Here is a 25,919-nt window from a genome sequence, read left to right on the forward strand (position 1 = left end):
AGCATGAACAATCCCTGAACTGACTGACTCTCATACTTCCCTCTGTCCTGCTAGGTACAAGGAAACTTCTACTTTGTTCAGATCTGACTCTTTGTGAGAGAAGAAGGAAAAAGATGGCAAACTACAAGGACTGACCATTATTATCTTTTGGCTTTCTGCCTGGTGTTCAGAATATGGTTACACCTTGATGAGGGCTCCAGCCCCGTGGAACTAAGCTCAACATACATGTGGCAAAGCTCCAGCTTTCAAACAGAAAGATTACCAGTCCTTAACAAGTTAGGTCCTTCCAACTGGAACTGTCCCATGCTTACCCCCTTAAGTAGCTTGGGACCTTCTCTGTTAATGCTGCTTGCATTGTAAGTCATGACCTTTTTTACAAATCCACATGGAAATGACACCACGCATAACCAAGTCATCCCTAATTTATGGGAGGCAATGTCCTGTAGTGGAAACTAGAGCACTGGGTTTTTTGCATCAGAGAATACTAGTTCAAATCCCAAGCCATCTATTTCCTACCTGTGCAATACTTGGCAAATCCATCGCCTTCTCTAGGCTTCATCTTTTCTCATCTGTAAAATGAGAAGTTTGGACTAGAATCTGGCCAAAAAACCTTCTAGGTCCCTTGTGCAGTCTTTTAACTGAGTCCAAGTTTGACAGAATAAATTCTTTTATTAAAGGAATTTGTTCTGTGAAGTTTGGATTCAGTTAAAGGACCATACTTGAGGACTTAGAGGGTCACACATAGCCCTTATTGGATAGTTTCTGAAACCCCTTCCAGTTCTGAATCTATAAGCCCATGATCACCATAAATGAGGCCAGTCAAACTGTACAGGTCTCCAGTGTAGATGGAACCACCTAAGTCCCTTCCAAAAGAAAACCTGCAATTGTCTCAATGTTCTACCCCCAATCCCATCTAGACTGGGCTTTCCCTTCTTGGGTCATTCCTCCAGTGTGACGGTCACCAGGCTTAAAGCTCATTCCATGGTGAGCAGGCTCAGAGTTCCCATTTGGACTGGCTGCTATGGAAACACCATAGAGCTCTCATCAGTCAGTGCTTCTTTACGCTGGAAAATGTATTGACCCAGCTGCATTATGTGAGCTTGTGAGCGTCTTAATCCTGGTGTGTGACTTTAAGAATTAATTAGTAAAGGCTTCTCACGCAGAAAGAGTGAATAAAAGTTTTGATACAATTTGATTGCCAGCCAATGTTGTACTTTTCTAAGTATTAAATCCTTTACTGAATGAAGAGTTTCTTCCCTAAATTTTTAAATGATGATGACGATAATGATTAATAAATAATGACTAACAAAGGACTTTGCAATTTTAAGCTTCAATAGCTTAAGTATTAACACTATTAGTACTTACATAGCACTAATTACTTTAATTTACAATAGTACTTATTTAAGTGCTTACTCCTTAAATAATAATACAACTAAAGTTTTAAGCTTCAATAGCTTCCATACTTATTACTTAAATAGTAATACTATTAAAGCTTTAATGGTTTTAATACTTTTAGTACTTACATTATATTAACTAAAATATTACTTTGATTAGAGTATTTATTAAAAATGCTTAAGTAGTAGATATATAATATTATTGAAGTATCCAGCTTTAATTGCTTAAAATGGCACTAAGACATATGGGACACCTGGCCCAGTGCTTCGAATTTCACAAAGTATATTATAAACATTATCTTACTTAATCCTCACAACAGCTAAAAGAAATAGGCATTAAAGGCATTGCTGTTGTTGTTATATCCACTTTATTATATAAGGGAACCAAGACTGAGAAGAGAGGGTAACTTCTAGCCTCAGAGCTCTCCCAGCCTCAGTGGGATTTTCAAGGGTCTTCTTCAGCTTCAGGGCCTGTCAGAGCATTTTCAGAGGGCCACTACTCACTGAAGGAACCCTAGTTATTTGCTTCATTCTGTTGAAAAGCTTAAGGAATTTTTTACTTTTTTATGTTTGGGGCAACCTATCAATGTAAGAGTGACCAAATGTTTCCCCTCTTTGAGAGAAGAGGGAGAGGAACCCACAGAAATCAAGTAAGATCGGAGAATCACAGGTTGATTAAAAAAAAAAAAAAGGAAGGAATCATGGCTGTCACTGAGTTCTGTCTACTTATTTTGGAGGAGCTGAGGTCCAGAGATGTGGGTCTCGTAGGTAGCAAATGACAGAGCCAGGATTTGAACTTAAGTCTTTTGACTGCAAGTTTAGTGCTCTTTTCCCCTGCCCTATGCTTATATTGAAACTGGGGGCATAAACCCAAGTAAAACCTTCATTTATTTTTCCTTATTCCCATACCCTCTTTATGTGAAGTCATGGTTGTTTTTTAGGGCCCAAGGAAAAGCGATCACATTACATTGCCTGGATGCCTACTGAATTTCATTCTGCCATGTCCTTCCTGATTTGCAAATCCTGTACATTTTCCAGCCACTCTCAGACTTTCCTAATTTTAAAATCTCCTTTTCCTAGTTTCACGCTGGCCTCCATTTTTCCTTGTCACTTTGGGTCTCCCTAGTCAATTCAAGAGTCTTATCCTTGACAGCTCCTGCCCACCTAATATAAACTGCTTGCTCTGCAGTTGTTTGTAAAATTCACTCAAAGCCTTAGGAATCCCAAGACATGCACCACAACATTAGAAATGAGATCCCTGCTGTGCTCTCTTAGCTCTTTTCTCTTTGGAGCTGTGACTGATAAAGGAAGAGAATACAAGAGAGCCTATAATATTGGGGATCAGGTAGAAGAAAGAGGAATTTGTTAAAATTAAAAGTGAAGGATTCATTTCAAGATCTCCCTGTTGTGGCCCATGTAGATTAACAAAATGGAGTTACTAGAAATTCATGGATGATGCCAAGGCTAGCTTTCAAAGTTAAATCAAACAATGGAGACTCCAGTGGGTGTATCAAGCCTCACTCCTGCCGTGGCCTACATGGAGTACCCTCTACCACTAGCCAAGTGGTAGAAAAATTAAAACTTGTCTTGGCCTCTACGTACCTTTCAAAGAGGGATCTTTGAATGTGCATATCTGGGCTGACAAATGACCCCTTTTGATCATGACCTTTTCTAAGAGACTCATTTGGAACCTGGATTCCCTACCATCTGAAGGTCTCTGAGGGAGAAGGATCAAGATATAGTATTTGGTTTTTATTTACGTTTTGAATTATCTATATATATTACATTTCCTCCAGAAATTTATATGATCCTTGAAGGCAAGATCTGTTTAATGTTTGTCTTTCTATCCCCAGTGCCAACTGCATGTCTGAAATAGTGCTTAAGAAATGATTTTAACGATTACTCCCTTGGTCAAATCACTTAATCTCCCTCTCTTTCTGAGCCTCATTTTCCTCATGGACCAGATAGCCTCTAAAGCCCCTTCCAGCTGTAGGTCTATGATTCCTATGGATTATGGTGATAACCGGAAATTCTGAGTTATAGTGCCATGTTGGTGTAAGAATAACTAATGAATCCCTAGGACTGCTTACTCTACAGATTCTGGACAGATTTCTCAGACAGTCACTCCAAGAGTTTGAGAGTTAGTGGAGTGTGACTTATATGACAATACCTTGAATAATCCCCTCTGCCATGTTAGCTCCTTGGTGGGCTATGCTTCAGCATGTTTTCAAAATACCCTGGACTGTATAATAGAATTACCTGCAGTTGGCCTAGACAGAAAGAATGGGAGAGAATATACAGGAGGGTGAGATTTCTAGCCCTTTACCCTCCTTAGTGACTAACAATTCCAGAAGACACATCCTTCACATAACTGCAAGCCCATGACTTTGACTAGTTTGGCTTCTCCAGCGCTTCCAAAGAAGCCACGTCTTCTCTTTTCTCAGACTTAGCTTCCTAGATGCTGCTGAATTTGGGCTAAGACTCTCCTGCCTAGTATTTCAGGACAATAAAGTAGGTCCTGGGGTTCATTCTTTGTTTACCTTAGAATGGCCACATGTTCAATATGATAGAATGTAATTGCTTTGAAGAAAAAGACTCTTCATTTTTGTACCTATCTTCTCCTAAGGTCCCAGGAAGGGTAGGTGCTTAAATGCTTTTAAAAATTAAATTTAAAATATTTTAACTTTAAAAAAAATTTAAAATTTTAATTTTTTTAAAATTTAATTTTAAAAACTAAAAGTGGAATTTAAGTAAAAGTGGAACCAAATGGAGACTTTCTAAAGAATTCGAAAGAGAAAAGAGAACTCGCTAAATTTCACAGAACTATTCTCTTCTTATCTTTCCAGTATTCTTACATATTATTGCCCTCCACATACTCTATGGTCTATTCATACTAGCCTTTTTGCTGTTCCTCATATAATGCTCTATATCCCTTCTCCATGCTTTTGCATGGGCTGTACCTCATGCCTGGAATGCCCTCTTTCCCTGCTATCCTCTAGAATTCCTGGTTTTCTTCAAAACTCATCTCAAATACGATCTTCTGCAGGAGACCATTGCCTGTCCTTCCTTGTTGCTAATGCCTTCCATTCTAAGTATGTTGTGTGTGTGTGTGTGTGTGTATACACAACACCTTGTATGTTCCTATATACGTATCTGTAGCATTTCTCATTAGAATATAAGCTTCTTGAGGCAGGAGTTTTCTATTTCACAGTTTTTGTTTATTCTCTGTGTTTCCAACAATGCCTGGAACATAGTATATCCCTAATAAAGGCTTGCTCATGGCTTTATTGCTTCATTGGCATGCTAGACATGACCACCTTTTTCACAATCTAGTACGGTGACTTTTCTAGACTTTGGATAGGAACAGTTGATAAACTTTGTCCTAATCTTTTTCCTTTCTCAGTGAGTTTTATTTTAGCAAGAGCATCTGAGTTTTAATCCTCCCTGTAACGCCTATTAGTGGTGTGACTGAATGAATCATTTAACTTTTTTGTATCTATTCTATGATGATATCTGCAGCCTAGGATCATGCTAACATTTTGGGCTGCCTTATCACACTGTTGATTCATATCATAGAGAGGAAGCACAAGGAATAATGGGTACAAGTTGCAAAGTGATCAATTTAGGTTTGATTTGAGGAAGAACTTCTTTTTTGGGGGGTGTAGGGGGGGAGCAATTTGGTTAAGTAACTTTCCCAGGGTCACACAGCTAGGAAGTGTCTGAAGCCAGATTCGAATTCAGGTCTTCCTGATTCCAGGTCCATTTGCTCTGCCCATTGTGTACCATGTAGCTGCCCCAAGGAGGAACTTAGCAGTTAGAGCTCTCCTGAGGGAGAATGGGCTGCCACAGGAGAACTCCTTATTGGATCATCGTTTGCTACATTTACCACAGAGGAAATTTTCCTCATAAATAGATTGGACTAGGCATTCTTTGAGGACCTCTCCAAGACTGAGATTCTATGATTCTCTACTCCAGACAACTAGGTAGAACTAGTACTAGATAGAGTATGGAGCCTGGATTCAGGAAGCTCTGAGTTCAAATCTGTCCTCATATACTTAGTAACTGTGTGACTCTGAATAAGTCACTTAATGTTTCTTCCTCTGGAAATTGGAACAAATAAGAGCACCCACTACCCAGAGTTGTTATGACGATAAAATAAAATAATATTTCTAAAGCTCTTTGCAGACCTTAAGGCTTTATATAAATGCTAGCTATTTCTTAAGTTTTCCATGCATTCTCAAGTTTTGTTGTGTCAGGGACTCCTTTGGCAATCTGGTGAAGGTAATGGAACCCTTTCTCAGAAAAGTGACTTTTAAATACATGAAAGACCTAGGAGTACAAAGGTAAATAATTATGTTGAAATGCAATTAGTTAGACTATAATTACAATAAAATAATATGTACAATAACACAATTACACAGAAATACAAAAAGTTATCAAAATAGTTTAAAAACAAGTTTATTGTCCCCAGGAAAAGAATCCCCATTATAATAACATTTACTCCTAGGGCTGTTATGAGGATCAAATGAGATAAAGTGTGCAAAAATAATAGTTATCCTTTATAAGTTTGCAAAGAACTTTGCATATGTTATCTCATTTGATCCCTATAAAACCGTTGTGAGGGCAATACTCTTATTATGCTCAATTTAAAGACAAAGAAACTGAGACAGGTCATGCCCAGAGTCACACAAATAAGTAAGTATCTGAGGCAGGATTTGAACTCATATTTTCTCGACTTAAAGTCCAACTTTCTTGGCACTATGCCACCTAGTTTTCTATAAAACACTAACTATGGATGCATGATGATGGTGATGATGACATTTGCCTGTGACCTCTGGATTCCTTCACTAAAAGGGGAGAGGGGGTCAAGATGAAACTTTCGAGGAACAGCTAGGTGGAGCAGTGAATAGACTATAGACCCTTGAATCAGGAGGACCTAAGTTAAAATCTGGCCTCAGGCACTTAGTAGCTATGTGATCCTGGGCAAGTCACTTAACACCCATGGTCTCTTAAGAAAAAGAAGAAACCTCTCTGAACACGGTCAACACAATATCCTATTGACCTGAATTCTGAAATTTAAACTAGGTAAACTAAGAAGGGGAAAAACCAATGTAGAGCACTTCCTGGGGCCCCTTGGCTTGCTTGAGTATGTGGTTGTTACAGATGATCTCAATATAAAGAGAAAAGCAGCCCTGAATCAGTGAGATAACACCATGAAAACTGGACAGACTTTGGTTGGGAGAATCTTTTATTATTAATAAGATCCTGCAGAGTCCTCTAGCCTTTGTACTTAGAAAGTGGAGATGCATTTCTTAATTCAAAAACTCTGCAGGGCTGGCCAGCCACGTTGGTGCCAGGGAGTTACAAGGTATGGATACCTGTTTTTTTTTGCTGTAATTTTCTTTTGAAATTGTTTTTAGCTGCTGGCAAATTCAACCAAGATTAGACATGGAACAAGTGCCCTTATAAAAGATGCCTAAAATAGAATACATAAATGTGAAGGATCTCAGAGAATGCAAAAAAAAAAAAACCCAAAAAACCAAACCCTGCCTCTTTGACCTGTCTCTTTCAACTCCTCCTTAATGAAGTTTTGACCCAGTTGTTCCTTCTTATCTGATGGTTTTGCTCGTTTGTTTGTCATCTCACACCCCTACTTGTCCTTTCTTGGCTGTCTTTCACCCAACTGGCAGGATTTGAGTTTTACTGATAATCCCCCACAACTCCCATAAACTAGGTTAGCCTGTCTTCTCTTAATGATAACACTGGGAGCCTGGGAACTAAGGAGAGTAATTGATGGGAAGTCTTCATGTCTTTTCCAGTGTTTTGACCTTTGCGCCACTGATCAACGATGCTTCTATCCTCCAGCATGGTAGATAATAGCTGGAGTTGGAGCTGGAAAACCTGACTTCAAATTCAGTCTTTTTTCTCCCTGTACTATTGGTGAGACCTTCTAAGAGTCATTCCATTTCTGAGTTTTCTCACCAGTCAAAATGAGGGAGTTGGATCAGATAACACCCAAGGGCTATTCCAGATCTGAATATATCATCCTGTCACACCCCTGCTCAAAAAAGCTTCAATATCTCCCTATTATCTTTAGGATAAAATATATTGCACTATATGTTGGCATTTAAACGTCTTCACAACCTGCTGCAGTCTATCTTTACAGGCATTTTACACACTACTCCCCTTCACACAGTCTACATGCCAGTCAAACTGACTTATTTCCTCATATACTGTTTTTTCCTGTCTCCCAACTTTTGCTTAGGTTATCCTGCGTTCAATGCATTCTCTTCTGACTTCTTCTTCTTAGTTTCCTCAAAAGTTCAGCTCACATTCTACATTTTCCAGAAGGATTTCCCCAACTGCTACTGACTTCCCTCAAAAATTGCCCTACCACTACTTTGTATATATTTTTATACTGGGTGTCCTAAAAGTCTCAGTGCATGTATTTACTTATACATGGACATGTTGTTTTCATGGATAGGATGTAAGCTCTCCAAAGACAGGGATCCTTTTTTTGTCTTTTTTTCCCCTAGCACCTACCATAATTCCTGGCATGTAGCATGCACTTAATACATGCTTGTGATTGATTGGTTAATCATAGGAACCATAGGGAGGTGAGAATACTAGAACAAAAACATTTATTGTGTGGCTACTCTGTGCTAAGCACTGTATCTTAGTATAGAGTTAGGTAGGAATTTATTTATTGATTTGTTAACTATTTACTGAGTGTCTACGGTGACCAACGCCTTATTAGGAAATTTCAGTAATTATAAGATGCGATTTTTATTTCTAAGAAACCTACTCTAGTAAGGGAAGCTTTGGTTTTTTGTGATCAGTCAAATAAAATCATAGAGATGGAGTTGGAGAGGACTACAGAGGCCAACTAGTCTAATCCCTTCATTGGACAGATGAGGAAACTGAGTAGTGGAAATGGGGATGGGGGAGTGGGGGGAAAGGGGAGGGTATGAACTAATTTTATTCCCTTCTATGCTTGTTTCATAAGGTTCATCTAGGCCATTAACACCATGGTTGAACAATTAGGTTAGAGAGAACGATTTAAGAGTTGAGGGACAGTATAAGAAATAGGAGAAAGAACAATGGATCTCCCATCAGCGGATGTGAGATTGAACCTTATCCCTGCCATTTATCACCCCTGTGACCTTGGGCAAGGGACCTTACCCTATCTGAGCCTCAAAATCCATTGGGAAAAGAGAGGATTGTTCTGGACAACCTCGAAGGTCCCTTCCTGCTCTAAATCTGCGGGACTATGTACTTTGACAGAACAGAAAGAACAAAACAAGACTGTGTCTGCCAGATTGCTGCATTCAATAGCATCTCTTTGGATTAATTAAGAATTTTTTTTTTTACAAACTCAAAGACCTTTAATTTTTTTAGATTCAAGAGTTTGGGATCTTTGTTTTTTTCCATCAGTGGTGTTGGCGTGTCCTATAATCACGCATAAATAAGCTGAATGTTTCAAGCAAAATCAGATGTAAGTAATCATTTTAATTGTAATCTATTCAACTAATACTAAGAACTTGCGTATTATGGCATGCATGAAGTTCAGTGTTATCATTATCCCTACATAATCTGGCATTCAAGGTCTTCTATCCATTATCTCTCCTGACATCCCTAAACTCTTACTCTGGATTCCCTCCCATGAACTCTCCATTCCAATCAGGCCATTTTCTGTATCATTTATTCCTACTACCTCACACACACTATGGTCATTAGTACATGAGTGCCTTTGTATGTGCTGCTGTGAGTGGCTAGAATGGCCCCTATGCTCCTTTCCAACATATTCCAAGCCTATATATATATATATATATATATATATATATATATATATATCTCCACAAAGCTTTCCCTCACTATTCTGACCTAAGTTAATCCCTCTTTTCTCTGAGAGCTCAAGGCTGGGTCACACCATTGAAAATTCGACTTTTTTAAAGACCTTCTACTGTTCTCTAGAAGTTTCTTATCTGTATGCCTTATCTCCCCAAACAAGTTGTAAGTTCACCAACAGCAGAAACCACAGTTTCTATTTTTTTCCTGATTTTGTACATGATCTAGCCTGATGCCAGACTCACAGTAACTGCTTAATAATTTAGTAAATGTGCTGCCTTCACTACCATGGAAAAATGCAGTGGTAAGAATTCTGGATTTGAAGTTGGAGAGCCTGGATCTGAATTACAACTTGACTGCCTTCGTGCCTGTGAATTTGGGGCACATCCCTTAAAACTCTCAGGGCCTCACTTTCCTCATCTATAACATGAGGGAGTCAGACTAAATTTCTAAGTTCTTTTCCATTTCCAAATCTATCTTCCTGTGACTGTAGTAAAAAGAGTCGTTATTGTCCTTTGGACTTACCCTAGGTTCTCAAAACTCTTTGTTTGAAAGTTAGAACGTGGAAATGCTTATAGTCCTATGTTAGAATGGGCTTTCTTAAATGCTTTCAGTGAGCACGTATTTAGCCATAGGTTTATTATTGTTTTTAGCTAATCTGTTAAAAGAAATAAATTTCTGTGTATACCTCCCTCTTCATAACTTTGAATCCTATTCTGATTTCAGCTGAATAGGGATAAGCAGAAGGCAGGCAGCAGGTTCTAAACTAAGCATATGTTCCAGACAGATGTATGTGGAAAGGAGAATTTCAAACATGAACAATCCCATTGATCGTCAAGTATTGCTGTTAAATGAATGGACAATTGCAGCATTCTAATCCATTTCCCCTCCTTTTGTAAATTGTTCAGTTGTGTTTGACTCTGTGGCTCCATTTGGGGTTTTCTTGGCAGGGATACCGGAGTGATTTGCCATTTCCTTCTCTAGCTCATTTTACAGATAAGGAAACTGAGGTAAACAGAGTTAAGAGACTTGAGCAGGCTCACACAGCTAGTAGATGACTGAGGCTGGATTTGAACTCAGGTCCTCCTGATTCCAGGCCCGGCACTCTCTCCACTGCCCCATCTAGCTGCCCTTTCTCCTGCCTTACTGCATCAGCTCATGTAGCCAGGTATCATTTGCTTTTGCATCATAATGAGAAGGTAATGGAATGTATTGGAACAAAAACTGCTCGATTTGGAATCAGAGGTTTCGAATTCAGATTCTCACTCTGTTATTTACTAACTCCATGACCTTGAGTAAATCACCTGGATAATCTAGGCCTCAGTTTCCTCATCTGTGAGATGAGGTCAGATTAAATCACAGATTTTTAACATAAATTTCAGGGGGTCCATGAACTTGAATGGGAAAAAAATGCATCTCTAGTTTCACTAACCTCTAACTGAAATTTGGTTTTTCCTTCAATTATGAATATGAGCAACAGACTTTGGAAGCACTGGCAGAATTGGTGACTTTTTCCCAGTAGAAATCGCAGCTCTTTTCATATCGCATTTCCATCACTGTGCATATCTCAGAATATTATTTGTGCTCATTACCACTCTGAAATGACTAGTTACCATTATGACCACGTTACACATGCTCCCAATCTTCTTATCTATAGCCTTTAGGTCAATGTTATTGGTGTCCTTGGTAATTCTATCTATTTTATTTATGCATTTAGAGATATTCTGATAAATATCTGTAGGTTTCACCAGATTCCCAAAGACTTTTTAGTGTCATAGATGCCTTTGGAATAGATGTTCTCTAAAGTCCTTTCTATCTCCAATTCTACGATTTTAATTCTTGGGTAGAATATCGTTGTCTCTTTGAGTCACACTTACTTTTTTCTATTACTGAAAAAGGTCTCCTTTCATCATTAGTGAATTGTTGGCTCTATACACATTCTCAGACCACTCTCCACCCCATGAACACAAAGTGTTATTTGTATCAGGGGTTTCTTGGGCATCTCACTAGGTTTTCTTAACAGGGGTTGAGAAAGACAAGATGAATTTTAAGGAAGATTAGAAAGAAAATTTGAAACTGCATTGAGGAGAGAGAGGGGGAAAATATAAGGGAAATTAGAAAAGACATTGAGTAGGGGGATGGTACCTGAGCTGAGCCTTAAAGGAAATTATTATTATTATAAGAGGCAAGAGTGTATGTGTATGGGTATGTATGTGTGTGTACATGTGTGCATGCATGCATGTATGTGTGCATATATGTAGGGAGTGGGAGGGTCCAGTGAATTCCATAGATGGAGGACTGCTTATTGAGTGGAATGAAGGCTTCCTTTCTCTAGGATTGCATGTCAAGCTGGTTAGAAAGATTGAGTGTAACATAGCATATATAATATGAAGCAAGTCAGGAAAGGCAGATGGGAGCCATATTGTGGGAGGTTTTAAATGACAGGTTAAAAAATTTGGATTTTAGCCTCTTCCCTTTCCCCCCAGAAAAAAAGTAACCACAATAACTTATTGGGATCTTCCAAGCAACATGTGTTGAGTTCACTCATTTGTCATATTCATAATCTTTGTTTGCATTTCATTCTCTGCTTCTTCCAGATAATAACTCTCACCCTGACCTAATTAAAAAGTGTATCTGTTTTAATGGACATTGGCCAATCAACTCAAAGAAGCCTCTACTTTAGTGCCAATGTTAACCTCAGATCACTGTTTGTGCATGCAGATGTGCTCTCCCTTCCTCATAATTTGCTCTAGCCATGCATCTCCTACTCCTGATAACATGTCTGTGGAAAGCAACTAGACAATATGGGATGCTCTTGACTTTCAAGGTCACCTCTGAAGAGTGGTAACACTTACTTGAAGAGGCAGAAGAAATATCAAAGGTACTTACCAGATCACCCAACTTTGAGTGTCTTTCTATATGTCAGGACATGCCTTCAACTTCCCCAAATTAATTGATTCTTCTGCATCACCTAGTTCAATCCCACTTCAAGCTCAGCAAATCTAAAAAATAACTCATCATTTTCCCCCTGAAACCTGCCCCTTTTGGTTACTTCACTGTTTCCATTAATGGTATCACCATCTTCTTAGTCATCAGTCTTGATAATCTCAAACTCAACTTTGACTCTACCTCCATCTCTTTCCCCCTCATTCAATCAGTAGCCAAATAGTGTTAATTTTGTCTTTACCTAACTCTTGAATCCATCCCTCTTTGCTATTTCTATGGCCACACAATTAAGATTATAAATTTGAGGTTGGAAAGGTCCTTAAAGATCATCAGATCCAACCTACTCATTTTATAGATGTGGAAACAGATCTAGAGAATAAATGATTTACACAGGATCACACAATTAGTAACCGTCTGAAGCACCATTGGAGTCCAGGTCTTCCTGGCTCCAAGTCTACCATATTTCCATTGCCGCACAATGCCTGTCTATGTACAATGTCTAGCTCATTTCACAAATATTGAATGAAAGAAGAAAGAGGGAATGAACATGAGTATTATTATCTCTATTTTATAATATGAGAAAACTGAAGCTCAGAGAGCCAGGGTTGCAAAAACTTCTAAGTTTTGGGACTTGGAATCACATTCACATCTTCTTCCTCCAACACCAGTATTCTGCATCATCTATAAGGACTTTAACTCATAGACTATTCAGGGACAGCATGTTCTATGTTCTGCTGACCAGTTTGTTAGTGCCTATACATTCTGCTGCTACTTTGCAGTGCCAAGGGAAATAAGTGCCTTGGGTTATATAGCACAGAAGGGACTCCCACACAACTAATGAATCCAAGTAGAATGACCTGAGGTTATGAGGATGGCTCTGGTATCTGCATAATTGATTGTTACCCAGAGTCTCATTATAACTCTAGGGGTCAGATGTTCTGAACCCAGGTTTTTAAAAAGAGGGATATGAGGAGAGCTGCATTTGGGGATTTCCCTCCCAGAGGAGGAGAAAAGATGTCTTAATGGATGGTGTTACTGGGCTAATGGTGGAATTACAAGAATAAGCAATATCTCTATGAACAATTGAATAAGTAGTAATGAAAATATTTCCCCTTAACTTCCTGCATAAGAACAAAGCAACTGCTTCATTGGATCAGTCCCATGGTACAGAGCCTAGAATATATTTCTAATGTCCCTTCCCTTTGTGCTTCACAGTCTCTTCATCTGTAAAATAAGGCCAAATTTAGTGGCCTTCAAGGTCCCCTCCACTTTTAAATCTATAAATCAATGATCTAAGTCAGTGATTCTCAACCTTTTTGGTATCAGGTTTCAAAAGAGCTTTTGTTTATTTGGGTTACATGTATTAATATTTACCCTATTTGAATGGAAACATGCTAGTATTATGAAAATGCATTTTTAGCTTCACAGACTCCTTGAAAGGGTCTTTGGTATCCCTAAGGGTCCCTGGAGTAGACTTTGAGAAATGCTGATCTAAGTTGTGTTGTGGAAGGCTATGATTTTCCTCCATCAGTCAATCAACTGAACTTGTATCCCCAATGCCAAGCATCTTGCCTAGCACAGGAAAGGTGTTTTATAAATACTTGTTAACTGACTGAAACAATTACAGTATTTAACTGAGCACCTCCTATGTGCTAGATATGTGGAAGATACAAAAGAAGCAAAAGGTGCTGCTGTCTGTGCTCTCCAGGACTCTACAGTCTAGATGGGGGTCGGGGGCAACACATGGAACAATCAGAGTATAATAAAGCATCCTTTCCACCACCCTGCATTCACACAAGCCAGTCCCAGTGCCTGAGATACACTCTCTCCTCATTTCCACCTCTTGGAATTTTTGTCTTCCTTCAGGTTTTAGCTCAGGAGATTCTCCATCCAGGATTCTCTCTTTTCTTCCACCAATGGTACTTTCTCTCTCCTCATTTTTCCTGGTAGTATGCACTTAATTGTGTGCATTCAGCTCTTTGGAGGCCAGAATTATCTTTTTAAAAATTTTCTTTTTTATATCTCCAGGATCAAACCTTTTATTATATTATACATTATATTAGGTCTTTTGTTTGTTTGTTTGTTTTAGTCATTGTTTTTTGGAGGCAATCGGAGGTTATCTGACTTGCCCAGGGTCAAAAAGCTAGTAAGAATCTGAGACTGGATTTGAACTCAGGTCCTCCTGACTCCCAGACCAGTGTGGTATCTACTACACCACCTCACTGGATGTTTAATAAATGTTCCTTGCATTGTTTGTTCAATAGGAGGTAGTAGCATATGGTAGTACATTTTATGCTGTTGGATCCTTTTAAGGAGACATGAGATCATGGGTCTCAAAACTGGAAAGAACCATTAATCCACTCTACCATTTTACAAAGGAAGAAACTGGAGCTTAGGGCAGTGGAATGGCTCATGGGAAGTCATACACCTAATTTGGAGAGCACAGGAATTAGGATTGAGCTTTAGGAAGGCTGATAGGTAGCATGCTTCGTCAAAGGTCTTCTGGAATTGGGGTTGACCACTGTGCTATTCAAAATTCTTAAGGCTTTCAAAGTTAAAGTCTATAGTGTTGTAGCTTTTGAAAAAATTGTTCTTCTGGTTCTGCTGCCTTAACTGCATCATTTCATGCACATTTTCCCAGGTTTCTTCAAATCATCTCTTTTATAAATTCTAAGGACAGTATATATTCCATTATATTCATATACCAAAGTTTGTTCAGCTGCTCTGTAATAGGGAATGCCCCAAGGGCACACCCCACCTTAACTCCCAATCCTTTTCTAGGAAAGAGACCTACTTTAATAAATATTTTTGTGTAGAAGGGTTCTTTTCCTCTTTCTTTGATCTCTTTGGGGATATAAACCTTAGCAACGGTACTGTGGAGTCAAAGAGTATACACACACAGAGTTGCATGACATTGTGGGGCATGTTAACTTTTCCAATATGATGGGTATGAGACAGGGCATTGGAGTTATTATCTTAGTTTGCATTTCTCTCATTATTATTTATTTTTCACATGTTAAGGAAAAATTTTGATTGTGCTGTATTCCATTTGTGCTTAAAGACAGTCATTGTCTTTTGGTTTTGTATTATTTTGGTAACCAAGATAGGTATAGTTTATAATTCTAAATCCCACTATGTTCTTTGTCACTTACTTGTGAAACATTATGGTGGCTTGAAAAGAAAAAGAAACAGAGAAAAGCCTTAAGCCATTGAATTAATGGTTATAATAAAGAAATTATGCAAGTAAACAACCCACTCCCAAAGGATATATTTACAAAATGTCAAAACAACGAATTGAAAGGAAAGAAAAATTCATTTAACCAGCAAGTTGCTTGAGCTACAGGATATCTGACATGCAGCTTGACTGAATTTTCAAGTGAATTGACCCACTGGGTTTCTTGTTTTTCTTTTATGAGGATGCAGCCTCAATGTGAGTGGACTGTATAATAGAATGATCTCCACTGTGCAAATAATGAAAACTATTTATAACATTAATATTGAGAATGAGGAAACAAGGGGAATAGGAGCCAACACTAGTATCCATAAAACAAGCTCACTATATTGTATCAGATGTTTATCATAAGTATGGATAGTACTGAGTTTAGGGACAGATTGACCCAGGATCTGTTCAAAACTATATTTTCGCAAACCATGATAAAATTGGATTAAATTATTATCTTCTTTTGCAGATTTTGGTGGAGTTCAGGTGCTGGCAACAGGAAAATCGACTGGTGTAGAAATAGGTAGGTCCTTGTCCCAGGTGTTTTTCTTATCAGTGGGAAACAAGGATGGGAAAAATGAAAGCAAATGCTGAAATCATAGTGAAACAAACAGTGGAGTTTTTCTTTCCCCCAAATAAGCACAAATTATGTTATAAATTTACAGATGCAATCTGTGATCTGAAATATATGGGGAAAAGATTTTGGGAAATGTTATTGGGAATGACCCAGCTTAGAAACTTTAGGCATTCGTTGCTGCTCAGGTAAAGGTTTGGAGCAAAGAGGGGGAAAACTACTTATTAGGAGTCATCGTTGTCTCTGTCCTCATCCTATCCTCTCTGGCTTAAGTAAGAATGTGAGGCCCTTAGGGACAGGGACCAGCTTTTATCTTTGTACTCCTAGTCATCCAATATAGTTCTTTGCATGAATTAAGTACCCCATTTTCCATGTCCTATTTATAGATTGGCTTCTCCCATCTCCACTTATTGAAATACTTCCCTTCTGGTCTTGTCTAAACGTTCCTTCCTCCTTAAAGTCTTTCCCATATGTTGACCAACTCCACCTGAAAGTGATCCCTCCATCCTCAGATTTTTAACAAAACTCTGTATGAACCTCTTCTTTGAACATGGTTGTTTATATACATGTCTCATCTTGCTAAATTGTAAGCTACTTGAAAGCAGGAACTTTTATTTATCTTGTATTCCCAGGGCCTAATACTACTCTATAGGTAGTAGGTAAAATATGCATGTTTATTTTTAATTTGAGGGGATATCTTTTTGTTTTAACATCCTTTAAAACATCATGTACCATCTGTTCTTTATTCCTAATGGAACCAATTTTATGTTCATCTGTCATTCAATTTTTGCCCATGTAGCATTGGGCCTAGACAATAGAGGAAGGGAATGGGGAGAATAAGCGATGTATATAGGAAAATACTAAATAATTAATTGCAAGTCATCAGGATGCCAAAGAACCAAACTAAGTTTGCTTGAAAAGACTGAAAGGAATAATAATATTAGCTAACATCCATATAGTGCCTTAATATAGTATCCCATTTGATCTCCCTGACAATCTGTGAAGTATTGTCCCCATTCTACAGATGAGGAGAAAGTGACACTGAGACATATTTAGTCTTTAGGCAAGAGTCACATAGCTGGTAAGTGTCATAGGCAAGATCTGAACCAAGGTTTTTCCGATTCCAAGAACAACATTTTATCCATTACACCACCTAGTTGTCTTGAAAGGTCATTTGTATGATTAAAAAGAGAAGGACTGGTCCTATGGCAATGGTCATATGAGGGATGACAGATAAGACAGAATGATCTATTGGTACTTTCTTAATGTTAGAGAGAGTGAAGAATGTGCATTCTGTCAAGGGAGATATGTGTGTAAATAAAATGTATATATGTAAATTATATATTGTATATTTTATAACACATACATATATGTACATGTATGTATGCGTGTATATAAATTATATTTTGTAATTTTACCGATTTCCATTTAAATATATGTATACATATATGTGTATATCTATATGTACATCTATATGTATCTATACATTGTAAAAGCAAGCACCCCAACATACACAGGAGGGCTTGCTATCACAGGTTCTTTGATCTGCTTTTGTAAAAGGACAGGCAACTTTTGAGGAGTCAACAATCACTTTAATCAAGCACATGTATATACATATACATACCTACATACATACATATACACATATATATACATACACACATACATATATATGTATACATACACACACACACACACACACACACACACACACACACACATATATATATATATATATATAAAATTCACTTAGTTCAGGGGGAATAGTTAGCACCCTGAACTTCAGAGAAAATACAGAGAAATAAAGATCAACAGACAGTGCTTCCAGTTGCCTGAAAGATCAACAGACAGATCCAACTCTCTGACCATACATACATAGTTACCTGAGTGGGGGGGGGGGGTTCCTTAGCAACTGCCCAGAGTCTCCTCTGGTCAAACAAACACTCCCAGTCAGTAAGACCCAAAGTAAAACCTCACCTCAGAGTACTTATTATGCATTTTTCAGAGCCAGAGGGCATCACAATCCTTGAGAACCAGTGCCTCATTAACAAAAGGTGTGGGCCTCCCTACAAATCTTCCCAGGCCCATTAATGGGTGGGGAAGATCTTCTTTAATCACATTATTCAATCAGAGGCACTTGATTATACTAAAACAAAAACTGCAAAAGAGCCTTCTTTGCTTATCATCATTACATACGTACATATGTGTGTATACATGATTTCCATTAAGAGAATATGAAGTCCATGAGAGCTGGAATTGTTTCAGCTTTCTGCCCTTGTATTCCCAGTAGCAAGTGGAATACCTAGCAAATAGTAGGCACTTAATAAATATTTATTGATTGGTAGATTGATTGAAAAGTTGGTAGGGTACATTGGGGCCATGCTATGATGGAGGATCTTGACAAAGTCATACTAAGGAATTTAATTTTTAACTTGTTGATCATGGGAAACTCTGATGGATTTTGGATGAGAGTTAATGTGTAATAGCAATTCTGCACAATCCTATTTAAAATTTTCTATTTTCAGATATCAAATATGCCATCATTGGAACTACAGTGGGAGTCATTATCTCTGCTGGTTTTCTAGCTCTGAAGATCTGTATGATCAGGAAGCATATGTTCGATAATGATTCCTTCGGTAAGAAAAAGACAAGCTTTTGTTTTACTCGAGGGGAAGTTTCTCTGTTGCATCCCCACAGTGGTTCTCTGTTCTACAATTGTATCTTTGTAAGAAGAGAATGTAGGAACCATTTGGTTTTAGGGGAAACGTTTCCTCCAAGATCTCCTTCCAGAGAGTTTTGCCTTTTCCAAAAACATTTTGGCTTAGTGTCCCCCCAAATCTTCTGGGGACACAGTATTGCCCTCTTTAGAATCAAATCTTGAGTGAAAATCAGGGAATTTATTTTTCTTCTTCCAGAGCCAACCTCTACATGAAGCGTAGCACTGTTCTACAATGTCCATGTCAAGGGCCCATTCACCTACTGCTTATATAGCTCCAGTGGTGGAGAATTCATTACCTTACAAGACGGTTTATATTTTCAGACAGTTATAATTGTTCAGCCATTTATCCTTATTTTGAGTGGAAATTTGTCTTCCTATAATCTCTCCTTATTGGTTCTACTTCTTTTTGTTGAGGTGAAACAGATGAAAATTATTATCTTTTCCACATGACAGTCTTTCATATCCTAGAAGATAAATATCCTTCCTCTTCCCAAATCTTTTCTTTGTTAGGCTAAACATCTCCAGATCATTCCAATCATCCTCATATGATAACAGTTAAAAGGTCCCCATCACCATCCTTGTCATCCACCCACCACAACCAGGTAGTACCCGTTTCTCCCCACTTTCACCCAGTCACAGGCCACCTGTGAACACATAAGGCTAACTGACTGCTCACATGGTTTGGATGAGATAAGACACAATAACTCAATTCCTTTTTGTGATGTGTAAAACCACCAAGCCTTATCTTCCCCTCCACCATAGTTGAACCTAATGATTAATCTAAGGACTACTGTGCCTTACAATCTGCCCTACCACTGACCTCTAAGATCTTCCAGACCTTACCTCCTGTCTTTTATGCCCAGCAGACTCCTCCCCTACTGTCATTGGACTTATTTAAGTAATTTAAAGACTTCTGGTCCTTACCACCTGCTCCGTTGTATAACATAGAAATTATGGGCTTTTCTATAAGCTCTATCTGAGAGCTAAACTTCCTTTACTATGCTTGAGTTCCCCAGTTAGACTGTGAAATCTTGACAGTAGAAATTTTTTAGCTTTTTTTATTTGTACCCCCTAGAACTTAGTGCTTGGCACATACTAAACACTTAATTAATGCTTTTTTGTCCATCCATTCACCCATCCATTCATTCATCCATTTATCCCCCTATGGATGTGTTTCAGCTTATCAATGCCCCTCTTAAAACGTGGTAGGTACCCCAAGTTGAACATAGTGCTCTAAAATCACTCATATTTCATCCATGTCATCTCCCAGATCCTCCACAGAAAGTCCACTCAGTGTGGAAGGTGGACTCTGACTGTGATTTCTCTGAATCTTTTAACTTTGAATGGGTACCAGTGCTTTGTACTTCATATATGATTGATAGACCTCTGTTTCCAATCATATATCTCTGGTGATTTCTTTTTAAAGATTAAAATATTATTTAAAATAATTTATTTTTGTTATTTTGAATTGGAAAAATACGCCAAAAGTAACATTTTCAAATAAAATAGATAGGACTACAAAGGAAATAATTTGTACTGAAATTCAGTTATCAAAATATTAAAAAAAAACCCAGCTCAACAGACTCCAGGTTAAGAATTTCTCGTCTAGATAATAGGCATTCTTTACCTGCTTAGTATTTTCTTGGTTGTTTTCTAGATGAAACTCTTTTGAGTGGTTGTGAATCTCTTTGCAGAGTCTCTTTACTTTTTCAGGGCTTGATAAAATCAGCATGTCACTGGCAAACAGGAATATTGGGAATACTTTATTCTATGAAGAGACTCTCTTTAATTTGGAGTCTGCACTGGACTTTATTATAGATGCTTTACTCATTATTTATTTATTACATATTATATTTATTATAGATGCTTCACTTATTTATTTATTTATATATGCTTCATTATAGAAGTAAACACTTTTGGCATGCAGGTTTTTTTCTCTTCTTTTTCTATCTCATTTGTATTTATCAGAATATGGTTGAATAGTAATCTCTATTCCTCTATTACACTTGTCAAGGAATCCTGAATGGTTTAAACCTATGCACATGGAGGGAAGAACTTTGCTGGAATAGAGTGGAAAAGACTACATTTTCCTCCACTAAATTAAATGCTTTTAAAATCAACACGCAATGTGCACAATTGGTTAATATATATTCTACATCTTTCAGTCAATTGTGTTAAGGTCTATGGTCTGCTGTTCTCATCATCAAGGATGCCCTTGATATATGAACATTCCCAAAAACGCTTTATAAAAGCGAGAAAGTAAATGTGTAGTAGTTCTAGAGGTGCTCTCAAGTTCCTCTTTCAGTAGTGATACCACCTGTGGTTCAACATCTTTCTTCCTTTAACATATCTTGAGAATGAGCCCTCAACAGATGCAAAGTCATGGTACCTCCAGCACAGACCTCTGCAGTACATGCTTTGTTTGGTCCAGATGCTCTTACCATCATTCTTTTCTCTATAGCCCCTTCTGCTTACCCAACAGCACATGAAGTATTTTGACATTAAAATCCAAACATGATGATCCAACTGTCAATGATGGAGAGAAACATTAGCTATAAAAATATTGATAACATTTTTCGATCTATTTTTTTTTTTGGTTTCTTATCTTTTTCCCCCAGTTTCACCTTTAAATGCTTTCTGGATGATCTTGCATAACTGTAAACTTCCCACAGACATACTTTTTTCTCTCCACTGCTTTTCACTGGGCAGTCTCTCAGCCTTTTAGTGCCTCCTTCAGGAAATTTGGTAAGAACCTACATGGCAGAGAAGGTGCTAGTCTGCATTAATAGAGAAAGTTCCTCACCGGGAGCTCTGTGCACTGATGACATAAACGTTTCAGTCAAAAATGTTCTCTTTTTCTAAATAAATAAAATCAATATGTACATGTAAATATCTACGTATGTATACATGGATATATGCACGCATGTAGAAATATGTACATATGTACAAGTATACACATTTGTACAAAAGATTTATATATCGATATATATATATCTACACATACAAAAAACATTTTGGAGGAGGGGGTGTTTTACCTTGTGCTTTGACACAACCTATACAGGAAAATGCGTCATGGAGAATCCAAGCTGGTGTCACAAAAAGGAGGCCTAAGAACCTAGAAGTCACCTTGGTCAGCAAATACTTCATATTCTTGATGAGTGGAAAGCTATGGTAGCCAAAGGCAAAACTGATTTAGAATAAAAATTTATTTGTGAAAACTGACAGAGGAGGATGGTAGGAAATCATGAGGCACAATTGCCTCATAAATCAGTAAGAAACAATGGAGTTCTCTTTTCTAAGGTAAGTTTGCAGAAAATTTGCAGTTAAGCAAGATGATCCAAAGAGCTATGTCTGTCTTTTTGTCTGTGCCTGTGTCTCTGTCCATTTGCGCCTATATCCATGTCCACGTCTATGTCTATGTCTGTATTCACATCCATATCCATGTCCATGTCCAAGATCATGTCAATGTTTATGTTTTTGTCTATATCTGGCACTGTGATTTCTTTGATGAAGGCAGCTCCTAGTATAGAAACTCTCTGCACTAGTGCAAATCAGCATTTGATCTGTAATTTATAATTTAAAGAATTTTCTAAGGCACTGAAAGGTTAAGTAACTTGTTTATGGTCATACAGCTGGTCTATATCAAATATATATATATATGTGTGCATGTGTGTGTGTGTGTGTGTGTGTGTGTGTGTGTGTATTTAATTCAAGTCTTTCTGATTCCAATGCTAGAGAACTCTCTATCCGCTAGGTCATACTGGCTCTCTGGCTTTATTAAAAGTAAGATAACACTATAATTTATCTGGCACATGGAAAATATTATGTCTTATAATCCCAGGTTTTTCTAAGTAAATATGTAATCTTGGATGACAAAACACTGATTTTTACTCCTTTTAAAAGAATCTCAGCATTACAATCTATGAAACTCTTCTATTGTATTCAATTACATAACAAAATAATGATATATCTCTTAAAAATGTGATTGTGAAAATGTGGGTGAAAGAGAATTATCATATCTCTAGAAAAAGAGGCTATTGAATGTTTAAAACGAAGAGGAGTCCTGGTATCTGAGCAGACCTAGGATACTCTACTACTTTTGATCATCTCCCTGATGCATTTGCATATTTAAATTCATGTGGAACATAATTCGTCATAGTTGCACAGGGAATTAACCACTGATTTTGCATCCACATAAATAAGGGGAGAGCAAAACAGCCTCTTCATCACACATATGCCGGATTAGGTACTTTACATGAAAGAGGGGAGGGGGAAAATGGAGGGGAAAATAGAAAGAGGGCAAATAGTATGGTCTTGGTTTTTTAAAATTCCAAAATCTCATCTCTGACAACAAACTATGGAATTTAGATCCTGAAATTTATCATCACAGTCATCACCAAATCCAACAGGCAGGAGATACTTTAAATCCAGAATGTCCTCTTCCATTTCCACTTTTTTTCTGCCTCTATACCTGTTCCCTCCTCTCCCTTCCCCACCCCAACAACCTTTTTCAGGATAGTTAAATCCAAGAATTCTTCAAATTGTACTGTCTCACACAACTTTCCATTTCCATAATGGAGAGCGCTAGTCCCAAGAGACACTGGTGGCTCAGCAGCCTGAATATGAATTGTAATGCAGATTGCAATTGCTGCTTATCTAATGCCTTATAATCCTCTTTTTAGATACAGCTTCCAGAAGGAGGAATAACACAAGGTAAGGGGTCCTTCCAGTTTATGACATTTACGGTGTTTTTCTCATCCTAGTACTTAAGGTCAAAGAAACCACAGATTAAAATCTGCTCGGTGTAAGGAGATGACTGATGCAATAACGGGGGATCACTGTATAAATTGTAGACTGTTACTAGGATGGGATTCTATAAGATCAATAAGAGTGGCATGTATAAGGAACAAAGAAATCTGGATGGACTGTTAGGAATGTCTTCATATTCCCAGCACTAAATACAGTGTTTAGAACATAGGCATTTAATAAATGCTTGGATGAAAGAATATAATGCGAAGTAAAATAAAATCAGGGCTGGGAGGACAGAGTATATACTAGCAACAACCTTGTAAAAGGAAAAGTAAAAAAAAAAAGCATAAATGGCAGGGAAACAGCAGGAGTTACTGAAAAGTCATGATGATATTAGAAGTGTTAAAAATAATTCATTTAAATGTAGATAGTTTCAACATAATAATAATAATAGTAAAGGACAGGTGAGAACTGATGGAGTAAGATTAGGGAGACTCAGTGCATTTGACCTATTTGAGGGATTAGGATTCCCTTAGCTATTGATCTGATCTGTGAAATTGGACCTGGATGTATCAAGGTACAGGGAAGGGAATATTTGGCCCTGTCAGCACCTCCGTTCAAATCATGACTCTCACTCTTGCTCCTTGTCTGACCTTGGACAAGTCACAGCATCCTGGGGCCTCAGTTTCCTCATTATATGAGGGTCTAGGACTAGACAGCCTTTATAATTTCTCCAGATCTATGATAAAAAAATAGCTAGTATTTATATGGCACTTGAAGATAAGCAAAACCTAAGAAGTAGATGACATTACTGTGTCCATTTGACAGGTGAGAAAACTAAGGCCAGCAGAGATTGAGTGACTTCGGGTCACATGGCCAGGTAGGATTGAAATTTTGGTTTTCCTGCCTTAAAAGTCCTTCATTCTAACCATTGCACCACCTGGCTGCCTATAATCTCAAATTTTTCCACTAGTCTTCTACTCAATGTCTCATCACAGTGAGCTGGTGTTACACCCTAGGTTGTCAAAGGTTTTGCTGCTGAGAAAGAAAGCTTTGGTATGCCCTAACATATTGGGAAGACTTTGAATATTGGTCCAGTGACCAGTCTACCACTTACCATCTGAGGAACAGTCCAGCTAAATTTTAAGAGGGTCAGTCCTAGATTAGATGCAAGAAAGATGAGTTTCTCATCTACAGCAAGTTTCAAAAGTCTCTTAACCGCCAAGTCACAGAAAGGTTGCTCTGTGCCTCAGGAAAGGGAGGGCCCACATGGTTGAAATAACCTATTTGAATCATCGAAGATGTATTTCCCAGACCTTTTACTCTAGACTCTTTCACTCCCTTGGTAGGAATAGAATGAACTGTTATCCCTTGAGCAAGGAAACAGAAGAGGGGACCTGCTTAGGATAATCTAAGATAGCTTCAGGAACCAGTTTCCCCATCCTCTAGCCTTTTCCTTACACCCTCCCCTCCCCTTCTAAGCAAAGTAGCAAAGTTGCTTCAAGCATGGTGCAGTCACTTGCATGGCATGTGGCTACACAGCACACAGTATCGGAAAGGAGTCTGATGGCTTTCATCAACTTAAGTTCCGCCATTGTCTGTGAAGATGCCTCTATTTCTTTTGCAAGATATAATGGATTAGGGACTAGATTTGGAATCCAGAAGACCTGGGTTCAAATCCTACATCAGATACTTACTTGTGTGATCCTGGGCAAATTACTGAGACTCTCTAGGTCTCCGTTTTCCTAAAGTGCAAAATGAGGGGGTTGAGATTGATGACCTCTAATGTTCTTTCCTGATTTAAATCCTTGTACCCATCCCCAATGCTCAGGTCTCTAGACACAAAATAAATTCAATAAATGTTTACTGACCAAAGTGTGATAGTTTTTATTTAGTTAAATGTGGGGAGAGGAATTCTTGAGAGAATTCTAGTCTTGGGTTAAGAGTAGACTTGGTGATTTAGGAGTTTCTTTCCAACTCCCAATCTAGGATTCTATGAATCATACTTTCGTTGTCAGGTTCTGTAATTCGGGGCTGGGATATGGGCAGGGAGCCAATTTTGGCAGCATCTCACGGAATTTTCAGAGGTTTTAGAAATTCATAGCTCCACCTCCAGTGTAAATGCGATGGATATTCCTAGCACCACGCTCTCTCGTTTCACCTAATTTCCTCCTGGAATAATGTGACAATATTGCAGGAAGCAAAACTTCCGTAGGCATGAAGTACCAATATTCGTGGCCATATTCCTGTCTGACTCTGAACAAAAACTCCCCAGCTCCCCAGTGGGAAGCCCAGGAAAATATCTTTCAACGCTGCAGGTGGCACCTGCCGCCTTACAGTGTTGCTTAGTGCCTTCTGTTGGCTCTGTGATGATTCTTGGGAATTCTTTCATTGGCTTCTCACCCAGAGCTAATTTTTGGTTCTAAGGATCTAGGGCTCCTTTATCAGATAAGCAGAACATAACTAGCA

At 38.1% G+C, this 25,919-nt stretch overlaps 1 protein-coding gene across 4 annotated transcripts in view; it reads left to right on the top strand.

The window, feature by feature from the left end:
- TMEM273 (transmembrane protein 273) overlaps positions 1–25,919 on the top strand; it is a 53,763-nt gene that overhangs the window by 11,713 nt on the left and 16,131 nt on the right. For 2 of the 4 annotated variants that reach the window (XR_011971395.1, XM_072627481.1), the window contains exons 2-4: positions 15,878–15,931; positions 18,508–18,618; positions 23,384–23,414. Coding sequence is in view for 3 of the 4 variants with exons in the window: in XM_072627481.1 (XP_072483582.1) it covers positions 15,878–15,931; positions 18,508–18,618; positions 23,384–23,414 (196 nt within the window). In the remaining variant the exon portion in view is untranslated. Of the gene's footprint in view, positions 1–15,877; positions 15,932–18,507; positions 18,619–23,383; positions 23,415–24,278; positions 24,331–25,919 lie in introns of all 4 variants that reach the window. The other 2 variants (XM_072627484.1, XM_072627490.1) reach the window with 2 other exon arrangements.

This window comes from Notamacropus eugenii, chromosome 1, assembly GCF_028372415.1.
Source record: "Notamacropus eugenii isolate mMacEug1 chromosome 1, mMacEug1.pri_v2, whole genome shotgun sequence".
NCBI classification, from domain to species: Eukaryota; Metazoa; Chordata; class Mammalia; order Diprotodontia; family Macropodidae; genus Notamacropus; species Notamacropus eugenii.